The sequence below is a fragment of the Leopardus geoffroyi genome, chromosome B3 (assembly GCF_018350155.1).
Source record: "Leopardus geoffroyi isolate Oge1 chromosome B3, O.geoffroyi_Oge1_pat1.0, whole genome shotgun sequence".
Taxonomy (NCBI): domain Eukaryota; kingdom Metazoa; phylum Chordata; class Mammalia; order Carnivora; family Felidae; genus Leopardus; species Leopardus geoffroyi.
In genome coordinates, this window is record NC_059337.1 from 116,634,991 (window position 1) to 116,648,213 (window position 13,223).

The 13,223-nt window shown below is 36.4% G+C and overlaps 1 protein-coding gene across 8 annotated transcripts in view; it reads left to right on the forward strand.

Annotated features, from left to right (window-relative positions):
- PCNX1 (pecanex 1) overlaps positions 1-13,223 on the forward strand; it is a 166,495-nt gene that overhangs the window by 96,183 nt on the left and 57,089 nt on the right. For 6 of the 8 annotated variants that reach the window (XM_045451397.1, XM_045451400.1, XM_045451398.1 and 3 more), the window contains 4 exons: positions 329-386; positions 2,510-2,727; positions 9,282-9,435; positions 12,023-12,055. In XM_045451397.1, coding sequence (XP_045307353.1) covers positions 329-386; positions 2,510-2,727; positions 9,282-9,435; positions 12,023-12,055 — 463 coding nt within the window. The remainder of the gene's footprint in view (positions 1-328; positions 387-2,509; positions 2,728-9,281; positions 9,436-12,022; positions 12,056-13,223) is intronic. The other 2 variants (XM_045451399.1, XM_045451403.1) reach the window with 1 other exon arrangement.

Consider the following 13,223-nt stretch of genomic DNA (forward strand, 5'->3'; position numbering starts at 1 on the left):
AATATGTTAATTGCTTTCTTAAACACTCTCCATAAGAACTTTGTGACAGAGGCATTATTCTCCTGTGTTAGTGATGCGGAAACTGAGGGGTTTAAAAGGCTGGATAACTTGTCCAAGATCTCATTTAGCTGATGAAGAGATTTGAATATAGATACTCTGGCCCAGAGGCTGTGCTCCTAATTACATCTGTAGGAAAATGCTATTTCGCATTTGGAAGTACAAGGAACAGTGAAGAATATAAATGTCATCTCATTGTTAAAAGATGTATTTTTCCTTCTATTCCTTGACAAGCTGTTTATTTCCTGAAGTTTTTTTCATTTTATTTTAGTGACACGGATTCTCATGTATCCAGTTCTACCTCAGTTCGATTTTATCCACATGATGTGGTAGGTTTTCCTTTACTTTTAGAAAACGATGTGTATTCAGATTTAGTTACACAAATCAGAAAAATTGAAGTTATAAAATGCCAATTTGGTTGTAAACTATGGCACAGTCACCTTTGCTGTCTCCTCGTGGATCTTTTCCTGTAAGTCCCTTGTTAGTAAACAAACCTAAAACACCGTGAAATGTAATTAGCTATGTATGAATCAGTAATTACACTTTTGAGGTTATATAAAGGTTCGTTTACTGACCAATGTTATAATCTGTGCCATTTTAAAACTTCATTTTGAAAATTATGATTTTGAATATCATCTGACGTAACTGTTAGTTATTCACATGCCAGTATGTGTGTAGCAAGCTTAGTGATGGTATCACTGTGTAAAAAAATATGCCGTGTGAGATACAGTGGGGATATTTTAAAAAGATAACACTGCTTTTGTCTTCAAGATGTTTATATTGAACTTAGAAAAGACAAAACAGATGAAATTCTTATGTGGAACGCATGAGAGATACATATAAATAAATGTGCCAAAGGGATTAATTATTAGTGGCTTCCTGGAGATGATTAGTTGTGAGCTGGGTTTTAAGACCATAGATGTGAGTTGGCATAGAGCAGTGGTTTTGAACATTTGGCAATGTCTGGAAACACTTCCGTTTGTCACAGCTAGGAGAAATGCTACTGGCATCTGCTGGATAGAAGCCAGGGCTACTATAAAACATCCCACAGTGGACAGCACAGCCCCTAAAACAAAGAATTATCTGGCTGAAAATACCTGTAGTGCCAAGGTTGAGAAACCCTGGCATAGAGGATAAGAAAGAAAGTGTTTGGGGAGGTATTTGCCAGTGTTTAGAGATAAAAATGGCTACGTTATTTATAGGAAGAAAATTTTCTTTACTGTTTCCCACATATGTGTTTGAAAAGTAAAGGTTGTCTCTGCTTTTTTGCTGGAGTGTATTCCAGAAAACTTCATAGGAAAGTAAAGAATAGGGAAATGATTATTTTTTTTTGTCTGTTTTTCACCGTTAAATAGTATGGGATCTTTGGGATAGTGAAATGCTGACTAGGGCTGTGCTACATTTGGGAAATTTTAGACTCTTTCATTTTTATTTTTATTTATGTTATTATTTTTAACATTTTTTAATGTTTATTTTTGAGAGAGAGAGAGAGAGAGAGAGAGAGAGAGAGTGAGCAGGGGAGGAGCAGACAGAGACGGAGTCACAGAATCCGAAGCAGGCTCCAGGGGCTCGAACGTGGGGCTCGAACTCATGAGCCATGAGATCATTACCTGAGCCCAAGTCAGACACTAAACTGACTGAGCCACCTAGGCACCCCTCAATTTAATTAAAAAAAATTTTTTTTAATGTTTATTTATTTTTGGGAGAGACAGAGAATGAGCACGCACGAACAAGGGGCGGAGAGAGAAGGAGAGAGAGAATCCCAAGCAGATTCTTCACTGTGAGTGCAGAGCACGTTGTGGGAGGCCCAGTCCCATGAACTGTGAGACCATGACCTGAGCTGAAATCAAGAGTCAGACACTGAACCAATTGAGCCACCCAGGGACCCCCTAGACTCTTTCAGAGGAAGGGAAAACTGGTGAACTGTTGAATGGACGAGTTAAAGCTAAGAGATGTAATGTGGTAATTTCCTGTATAGCATCAGGTGAGCAGCCTGCCAAAACAAAACAAAAGTGAAGGAGATGTAGGAGGGATTTGAAAACTACAGTGATAGAGACTGTAGGAAGAAATGAGAATTGAAAGCATTGAATCCAGTTCAGAGGAGCTTAGATTTAGTATAGCTTAATGAGACAAGGCCACAAACGTGACAGGGAGAAGGGAAGCCACTGATGATACACTGTAAGTGATTTTTATAGATTTGCTGGCTATACAGTCATAACATGTAAAGATTCTGAATATTTTTCCCAGTACAACTTTTCTAAAAACCTATTGATTAGTTTGCTTTAAGTATATGTCCTATTATCACCTTCTGTAGTTTTTAATGATCATAAAATATCCATAAGGAGTGTAGAGAATTGAGGGGGCTTAGATAATCCGCAAGCTGATTAAGTAGCCCTTGAATCATGACTTGAGTAAAGATGTTTTAAGCCTTTCAGTGCTGACTTTCTTTTAGCTCTCTCTTCCACAGATTCGGTTGAACAGGCTATTGACGATCGATACAGATTTGTTGGAGCAGCAAGACATTGACCTCAGCCCTGACTTGGCAGCGACTTATGGTCCAACCGAAGAAGCTGCTCAAAAGGTTAAACACTATTACCGCTTTTGGATCTTACCCCAGCTGTGGATCGGCATTAACTTTGACAGACTCACACTTTTGGCCCTGTTTGATAGGTGAGAATGTGGTGTGATATTAAAGATATATGTAGATTTTATTTTTAAATTGAAATGTCCCCAATTATCCATTGAAGTTTTTACTTGGTTACCAAGTTGGAAAATGTTTTCTGTTTTGGTCCTTTTTGAGATAAAATTTAACTTAATAGGGCTCGCAAACATTGACTCTCTTGAATTCATTAAAAATTTTTTTGTGGCAATTTTAATATGTTTATATCAAGAAATCTTTTTTATTGTCAATAAGAATCATGGAACTCTACTTAAAAGCCAGAGAATTTGAGGTGTTAGTGATCACAAGGTTATAGGTAATATGACTCTAAATATAAAAGGTATTAGAGCACTCTTTGTATTTCCCTATTTCGTAGCACTAGTCTTAATAATGAACAATATTAGTCTATTAAAACTTGGTGCTTCCTGTTGACGGAAGTAAAAAAGATTGGGTTTACTCTCCTATCTGAAACAATGGAAGAGAAGAAAAATGCACAAAACCTTGGTTTTCAAGGCATCGGAGGTACAACAAAAAGGACAGTGATTCCCAAGAGATGAAACACGTTATGTGAGCCCTACAATTGCCCCAGCTTCCTGCCTTAAGGGAGTTTCCAGGCTTCGTCGCTGGCTGCAACACGGGGAGGAGGTACTGAAATAGAGCCCAGCAGACTTCCTGAGTCGAGGAAATGGAGCCATGAGTCCAGGGAGACCAAGGCAGCCAGCTCAGAATGTCAAAAAGAGGACTGCTGTTCACAGGGAGAACCTCTGAGTTCCACAGCAGGTCTCCACAGCTGTCAGCAGAGCACTGATACGTGAGTGTATGTGAGGAAACTACCTGAGGCCAGGGGAGAAGCATGTGAAAGAAACAGAGGAACAGTGTCTGACACACAGGGATAGGAATAGTGTCTGTTCCCACCTGTCTGAATGAAAAAACTCTTAATTCAAGTTTTATGGCGCATTGTGTAGAGTCTTGCCTGAAAAGGGGGCAGTAATTAGCCCTAGCAGGAGCACTGCTCCAGACCCACCAAACGAGTCATAAAAGCAAGACCTAAAATGATCAAACTGTTTCCAAGTAGCATAACAAAGTTCAAGAAGACTTAACAGAAATCTAAAAATTGTTAACCATCTAAAACTTTTCACAGCGGCATCCAACCAAAGATAACAAAGCATGCAAAGAAGCAGTAAAACATGATTTATAATGAGGGCAATAATGAATCTATTGAAACCAACCTATAATTATCACAGATGTTAGAATTAGCTGTCGAAGACATTAAAAAAAGTATAATTGGGGATGCCCGGGTGGCTCAGTTGGTTAAGCATTTGACTCTTGATGTAAGCACAGGTCATGATCTCACAGTGCCTGAGATCAAGCCGCATGGGGCTCTGTTGTGATAACACAGAACCTGTTTGGGATTCCCTTTCTCTCTCCCTGTCTCTTTTCTGGTCTCACACAAGCACTTCCTCTCCCTCTCTCCCTCCCTCTCTCCTTCCCTCTCTCCCTCTCTATGTCTCACTCTCTCCCTTTCTCTCTCTCTCTGTCTCTCTGTCTCTCAAATAAACTTGAAAAAAAATTAAAACAAGGGGCACCTGGGTAGTGGGTTGAATGTCTGATCTCACAGTTTGTGGGGTTGAGCCCCACATCAGACTTTGCTCTGACAGCGTGGAGTCTGCTTCAGATTCTCTGTCTCCCTCTTTCTTTGCCCCTCCCCCCTTGCACTCTTTCAAAAATAAATAAATATTAAAAATAAATAAGTAAAAAATAAGTATTAATTGTACTCTGTGTTAAAAAAGTTGAGACATGAGGGGCGCCTGGGTGGCACAGTCGGTTAAGCGTCCGACTTCAGCCAGGTCACGATCTCGCGGTCCGTGAGTTCGAGCCCCGCGTCGGGCTCTGGGCTGATGGCTCAGAGCCTGGAGCCTCTTTCCGATTCTGTGTCTCCCTCTCTCTCTGACCCTCCCCCATTCATGTTCTGTCTCTCTCTGTCCCAAAAATAAATAAACGTTAAAAAAAAAAATTTTTTTTTTTTTTTTTAAAAAAGTTGAGACATGAGAGATATTTTTAAAGATCCAAAACAAACTTATTGAAATAGTTCTTTTATAGAGATGAAACTACAATGTCTGAGAGATGAAAAATAAAACAGATGGGATTAATGGTAGATTAGATATCACAGAAGAAAATATTAGTGAACTTGAAAGCATAGCAATAGAAACTATCCAAAATGAAACAGAGAAAAGAGTCCTCTCCCACTCCTGTCCCCCAGTGAAAAGAGCATATAAATAAAATGAAAGTAAGCTGTGAGACAACTTCAAGAGATAGGAAGAGAGAAAAAAATTGGAAGAAGAGTTGGAAAACTTTCCAAATTTGATGAAAATGCTAAACATACACATTCAAAAATGTTCATGAACCCCAAGCACACGAAACATGAAGAAAACTACACCAGAGCACGTAATTGCTCAAAACTTGTGGTAAAAATCTTTAAAAACTGCAAGAGGATAAAAAGACTGTTGTACAGAGGAATAAGGATAAGGAAGACATTAGATTTATTGTTGGAAATAATGCAAGTAAGAAGAAAGTGGATCAACATTTTTTAAGTACTGAAAGGAAAAAAACCCACAAAACTGTCAACCTAGAATTCTTTACTCAGAAAAAGTATCTTTTAAAAGTGAAGATGAAATAAAGACATTTTCAGACTGCAAAAAACAGAGAATTTTTGCAGGCAGACCCACATTACAGAATGTTGAAGGATATATTTCAGGCAGAAGGAAAATAATACCAAATGGAAATACAGACCTACCCAAAGGAACAAGGATCACTGGTAATGGTAAGTTAACTACATGGCTAATATATGATATTTTTTTTCTTGCTAATTCAGTCCCTCTAATAATTGGATATTTTAAAAAAACAATAACAATGTATTGTGTGATTTATGACAAGTAAAAGTAAAGTGCATGACAGTACCATAAGGCTGGGAAGGGACATATAAAAGCATACTACTGTTAAGTTTCTTATGTGAGTATATGAACTGGTATAACATCACTTGTAGCAAACTGCCATAAAATGTATATTATAATCCTAATAAACCAACCACTAAAATGTAAGAGTTCCAGCTAGGAAGTTAAAAAGGGAGATAAAATGGATTCATAAAAATTACTCTTTTAACCTAAAAGAAGGCAGAAAAAGAAGGAAAAGAGATCAAGAACATATCGACAGATAGAAAATAAATGACAAGATAGAAAAAGTCAAAAATTGAATTGGGGGAAAAAAGCAAGACCCAACTTTGTTGTCTGTAAGAAATTTCTGCCTTTAAATATAAAGGCAGAAATAGGTTAAAAGTAAAAGAATTGAGAAAGATATACCATGCTGATACTAATCCAAGTAAAGCTGGAATAGCAGTATTATTGTCAGACACAGATTTTAGAACAAAGAATATTACTAAGGATAAAGAAAGTCATTTTTATAAAGATAAGGGGTCAGCTCATTCATAGGATTCAATCATCCTATATGTTTTTACACTTAAAGCAGAGCTTCAAAATAAAAGCTAATAGAAATAGAAACGGGCACCTGGATGGCGTAGTCGGTTGAGCATCTGACTCTTGGTTTCAGCTCAGGTCATGATCTCATGGTTTATGAGTTCGAGCCCCATGTCAGGCCCTGCCCTGACAGCGTGGAGCCTGACTGTGATTCTCTCTGCTCCTCTCTGGTGCGCGTGCGCGCGCTCTCTCTCTCTCTTTCTCAAAATAGATAAATTAAAAAAAAAAAAAGACAAATAGGAGAAATAGACAAATTCACATTATAGTGTAATTCAATACCCCTCTCTGAATAATTGGTTAGAATAAATATGTAGAAGATCAGCAAAGACATCGCAGACTTGAACAATACCAGCAGCCAACCTAAGTTGAGTGACAATTATGGTACTCCACTCAGAACAATGAAATACACATTCTTTTTTTTTTTTTTTTAAGTTTATACATTTTTGAGAGAGACAGAGCACAGGTGGGGAAGGGGCACAGAGAGAGGGAGACACAGGCTCCAAAGCAGGCTCCAGGCTCTGAGCTGTCAGCACAGAGCCTGACACGGGGTTCGAACTCCCGAGCAGTGAGATCATGACCTGGGCCGAAGTCGGACGCTCAACTGAGCCACCCAGGTGCCCCAAAATGTATATTCTTTTAAGTGCAGCTGGAACATTTACCAAGATAAACCATATTCTGGTCCATAAAATAAGGGTCAAATTTAAAAGGATTCATGTCATACTTTGTGTGTTCTTTGTAGTGGAATTAATGATAAGTTAAAAACAAAAAAGAACCTTGGAAAGTCCCTAAATATTTGGAAGCTAAATAATACTTCAGAATAACTCATGGATCAAAGAAGAAATTAGGAGGGAAATTAGAAGGTATTTTGAACTGAATAAAAATGAACACAACATGTCACAGTATTGGGGCTGACAGTAACACATTACTCAGAAGAATTTATAGCCCTAAGTAAGAAGAAAGGCCAATTCAGTGACTTTACCTTCCATCTTAAGAAACTAGAGAAAGAAGAATACACTAAGCCCAAGTAAGCAGAAGAAAGAGAATAGTAAAGAACAAAGCAGAAATCCGCTAGAAAACAAAAGCGCAATAGAGAAAAATGGAGGAAACCAAATACTCAATTAAATTGATAAACCTTTAGCAAGGCTGATTAGGGAAAAAAAGAGAAGAGAAAAGTGCAAATTGCCAGCAACAGGAATAAGATATCACTACAGATTCTACAGGTGTTAAATGGATAATAGAATATTATGATCAGCTGTATGTGAATAAACTTGACAATGTACAAATTTCTTGACAGATATAAATCATCATAGTTCATTCTGAATGGTACATTACCTTAATGGTACTATATCTATTAAATAGAAATTGTAGATAAACACCTGCCCACAAAAAAAACTCCAGGCCTAAATGGCATCAAAATAATATCCCAAATCAGTTAAGTGGAGAGATGGTAGGCTTTTCAACAAATGGTGCTGTAACCATTGGATTTTCATATGAAAAAAACCCTTTTACACTTACATTGTACCGTATTATAAAATTATAAAAATTAACTCAAAATGGATCCTAGGTCTAAATGTATACTCTAAAGCAATGACATTCCTAGAAAGAAAACATAGTAGAAGAAAAATTTTTGTGACCTTGAATTAGGCAAAATTTTGTACATGTGACACCAAAAACAGTAAAAGAGTAAGTTGGTAAATTGGATTCATCAAAATTTAAAACTAGCAGAGACTGAAGGGGAGCACACGTTGAGTGACAGGAACTATAAACAGTATGTAATGTAGTGGAAGGGCCAAGTATCATTGGATTTGACAAATCTAGAATTCCACAACTGCCATATAAGAACAAATGAAAATACTAGTGTTTATTGATTTGAAAATACTATTGAACTTGTTTTAATCTGAGAGAACTATGAAACAAACCTAGTACAGAGATACTTGTTAATTTTTTTAGGTCAGTTGATTATAAATATGGCATTGACTTAATAAAAACAATAAAATTTTTTTTTGATTATAAAGATATTTCTTTACCCATTCTAGAAAATGAAATATGCAGGAAGATTTTAAGACAACAAGGGCAAACCATAATCCTTCCACCCAGAGAAGACCATTGTTAGTAGTGTCATTTTGATATATCATCTTTTTTAACCCATATGTGTATTCTTTTAAATAACAGCGTACATCTTCCTATACATATAGTTTTGTGTCCTGCTTTCTTTGCACAGTAAATGTACTGAGCGTGTTCCCATGTCAGTAAATGATTCTTAAAAATAAGACTTTTAGTAAATATTTAACATTTTGTGAATATAATTTCCCCAAGAAGTAATTGAGATAGATTCTTCTTTTTTGCTGTGACATATAAAAATCCTCTCCATTGCTATATATAGTATCTGGGTCATCATACTGTTTCTTTGCAGCATCGGTTTAATAAAATCTGGAACTGTCTCAGCAGGTTTGATAGAGGCAGCATTGGTGGTTTTTATTACTGTCTTCATTCTCAATATATGTAATAGCTTGTATAGAAGTAATTCTAGTAAATTAGTTTTGAGATTATTTCAGATGATTTCGAGATGTGGAAAATGAAATCACTTGGTGTCAAAATTTGGTTACAAACTTTGTCCTATAAAACGACTTTTCAACTTAACTTTCTAGAGACTGTTTTGAGATTTTGTTTTTCGAACTTGTTTGTGTGTCTCCTTTTATTTGCTATTCAGGTTGGTTAGTTATTTGGCAACAAATGTAGCAGAAAATGTGACAGATGTTACGGGTAAACTTTTAAAATAGAAATTAAAATTATGCATTATGATTAGAACTTCACAATTTACTGTAGCATGCTTTATTTGCACATAAGATTTTGTGTTAATTTTCCACACAAACTGGTTTCTTTTTCAGTATGATCCAAAACTTTATTCAAAACCAGCACCAAAAAAACATGTTAGCAAGGACAGTATCAACTTGTTATTGAGGTCTTCCCTTTTTTCGCTCTAGTTACTTTCTTACATTGATGATGTACTTACTTGTATATTTTTCTGTCCACAGAAATCGTGAGATTCTGGAAAATGTGTTAGCTGTCATCCTGGCTATTCTTGTGGCTTTTTTGGGATCTGTTCTTCTCATACAAGGCTTCTTCAGAGATATCTGGGTCTTCCAGTTCTGCCTAGTGATAGCCAGCTGTCAATACTCGCTACTTAAGGTACCAGCATCTCTCTTATTTTCCAACTAGGGAGTGATATTTGTGATAAAAGGCGGAGGTTTTGTATCATTCATGCATTATAGTAAGATATTAATTGTTAAATTTATTTTCCCTAGATGTTTACATCAGATAGGGAACCAAAGGACATACGAACTTTAAAAAATAATGATATGTAAATGAAGCATCCTTGAACTATTTTTTTGGCAAGGGTATTAAAATATTTGGGTATTTGTTAAAAATAAGAATTAGCATTCTTGAAATTCATTTTAAAAACACCACCTCTCCTAATATTTTAAGTCTCCTGTAGGTGAAATTTATTAAAATCCATCGTCGGTTAGATAGAGAAATGTCAAGACTAGTATATATATTCTTTGGGACACTGAAAGCAGAAGATTGGTATCCCTTTGCTATTTAAACAGTAGGTCTAAAGTGCCAAATGTTACTAATTTTAAGTTTTCTAAAAATGGAAGCCTCAAACACCTAATGTTTCACCTTCCATGCAAAATCAGTGTGGATTGTCAATGCGGACTGTTTGCTTTTTTTCTGAGCTAGGAAAAACCCTTGCTTGTATTGGTTATTTGCCCAATAGATGCTAACAGGCAGAACTTCTCCCCCGTCCTGAAAACTGTTTGTTTGGCTCTGTCTATACCGTCAGCTGTACTTCCTGTTTATAGACAGACATCTAGAATAAGCTGCCTGTGTCAACTGCTCCATTTCTTCAAGACCCATCCACACTTTTTTTCCTCATGGCACTACTGAAATTATTAGAGTGTGTATGAGTTAATAATCTCTAATTGCCAAATTTATGTCCTTTCTCGTTCTTCATTCTTTGTGAGTGCTGTATCATTTAGTACCTTGTGAATAATATCTTCCATTTTTATATTATCCTCATTGTTGATCTGTGATTTTATGCTACTCTGATGATCATCATACTTTGCAGATAACTTTACCTTTGTTGATGCTTCTTTGGTCTTTGGACTACTTCTTAGTCTATGAGAATTTTTTAGGGTTTTATTTGGCCCTCTTTTCAGCCTGCAACTCCTTGCCCGTGAAGCCACACTTTTTTATTACCTTGTTACCCCTTTGAATGGATTAGGTCTAGATTTATGTGTCACAGTCTTCATCCTTCTCACAAGCGTTAGTTCGGCATACTAAGAGGCGTTTGGGCACATTAAGAGAAAAATTTTTTTTTCAGTGTTTATTTTTTTGAGAGAGAGGGAGAGAGGGAGAGACAGACAGGGCATGAGTCATGGAGGGGCAGAGAGAGAGGGATACACAGAATCCAAAGCAGGCTCCAGGCTCTGAGCTGTCAGCACAGAGCCTGATGCGGGGCTCGAACTCATGGACCATAAGATCGTGACCTGAGCTGAAGTTGGCCCCTTAACTGACTGAGCCACCCAAGCACCCCAAGAGCACATTTTAAAAGTAGCACATCATCATCTTCTGATAAATGTTTTTCTTTCCCAGCTCCTATGCTTTTGACAATAGTGTACTGACTCCAAATCCCAAAGCCTCTATCCCTTACTCCTCAGTCTGTAATAACAAGTAACCAAGTCCCTTTGATTAAATTTGGTGATTCTCTGTCAAAATTTCTGGCCTTTATTCTTCTCATTCTAACCATTATAATCCATCCCTTTTTGCCTTAAACTATTTAAATTCCTGCTTCAGTGTCTCTTGTCCCGCATTAACTTTGTTCACTGTTCTCAGGTAAATCTGGTTAGATATGGAAAGGTAAAAGATGACTGAGATTTTACAAGTGTTTTAGATTTTAAAAGTCTGTTGACTAGAAGCATAGTAATATCATAAACAGAAGGACTGGAACAGAGACTTTTAGAGGCCAGATGTTGGAATTGAAAGAGTTTAGAGCTTACCTGGTGTCCTGTCCAACCAAGGGCCACATGGCAAACTCAGTGAGCTTGGTCCATTGTAGAGTTGTAGGGTGGTAAGAGATCATCCTAGTGAAATTGTTTGGCATGCTATTGGAAATGAACTGGAACTTGGGAGAAAAGCCATGATTTGGGAAGTAGCTGCAAAATACCTTTTGAACATTTTTATGGAAAGTTGATAAAATCTCTTATAGGGAGACAGCTTAACTTGATGATTTTGAAAATGAAAATGATTTTGAAAATGCAGATAATATACTTAATACAAATACTATGGAATTATTTAGTAAGCTTGGAACTTGTGGACAGAACTAGAATTCTTATAAGAATTCTTATTTCCTGAATGGAGTGGTGTCATATAAGAAAGCATTGTACCTTAACTATACTTAAGTGTGGTAATGAGCCAAGGAGTAAGATGGACCTATCTACCATATGCCATCTCAGTAATGTTAAGCTCGATGCAAATTATTAATGAACCACAATAAGCTTAAGAGTCTGGAAAGATTTGAGATCTCTTCTGACACCACAGTGACACCAGTATCTGGAGCTGATATTTCATCTGCTGTTGATATTTCAACAGAATTAATATAGGTCATTTCTTACCTGTGGAATATTTTACTTGAAATTATTTCAGACATTTTGAAAGTTGCTTATAAAGTTATCAGGACCTCAGTACTCTAATCTGTCTTTTGTTTCATTTTTAGAGTGTTCAACCAGATTCTTCTTCTCCCAGACATGTAAGTCATTCTAATATGCCTGTCATTTGTAATTTCCTAACATTTATAAAAGCCCCCCCCCCCCTTTTTGGTTATATGTCAGATTGAATTAAGATTTATGTTATTATTTTCTCATCTAAGTTTTGACATTCTACTAGAAATACAGGTGATGTATTAGCATGAAGTAAAATGGCGTTGTAATTGTGGACTCTGAATCTAGTTTGAAAATGAGCATAATAATTCATTTTCTGACAGCCTGTTTCAGGAGGAGATAATCAGGTAGACATGGTTCATAAAACTCTTAGTTATTTCATAACTTGCATTTAGTAAATTTTGAAGAATAAATCATGAGTAAGTATTAAAAAATAGGATTTTGAAGAAGGGGGAACTGTACATTATTTTGCTTAGGTAGCCATTAGGAGGAAGAAGAAAGAAGTAATACGTTGATCTGGTAATCTGTGGACTCTGAGGAGATTAAAAACCTTATTATTCACTTTGTGACTTTAGAAAAATAGTATTAGCTGATACAGTATTTTTTGTGAAGTATGATCCAATTTTAGAACTCACCATAGAGTATTTATTTAATACTTAGAAAGTCCAAAGGGCATTCTCTTTAAAGTAGTTCAAAAACAGACTCCAAGAACAGTTTATGATGATGCTTCTTTCTTGAATATTATTTCTACCCATACACTGGAATACTTAATAGAGTGTAGGTGAACAAAACAAGGAGGCAAATGATTTCCTTTCAACTGATTGTTTAATATTTTGTAAGAATGCTTTTGAAGTGTATTGATATATGGCAGCATTGTTTTTAATTTCAAATTTTGACGTAATTTGAAATTTAGGGAAAAGTTGTAAGGATTATGCAAAGAATTCCTGATGCCATTTATCCAGATCCCTGTGTGAACATTTTCCCATATTTACTTACTCTCTTTCTAGTTCTTCTCTATCCCTTCCCCACCCCCCTGGCTCCACACACACTCCTGAGAGTGAATTGTAGACACACGTCCCTTTACCTCTAAATACTGCCGTGTATGTTTCCTAGAAACAAAGGCATTGCTTTGTATTATTAATTCAATATAATTATTAAAATCAGGACATTAAACATTGATAGAATACTATGTACGAATCTACAGATGTTACTCTGGTGTTTCCTGTGGACTCGGTTGGCAATAGAAAATGCCTGATT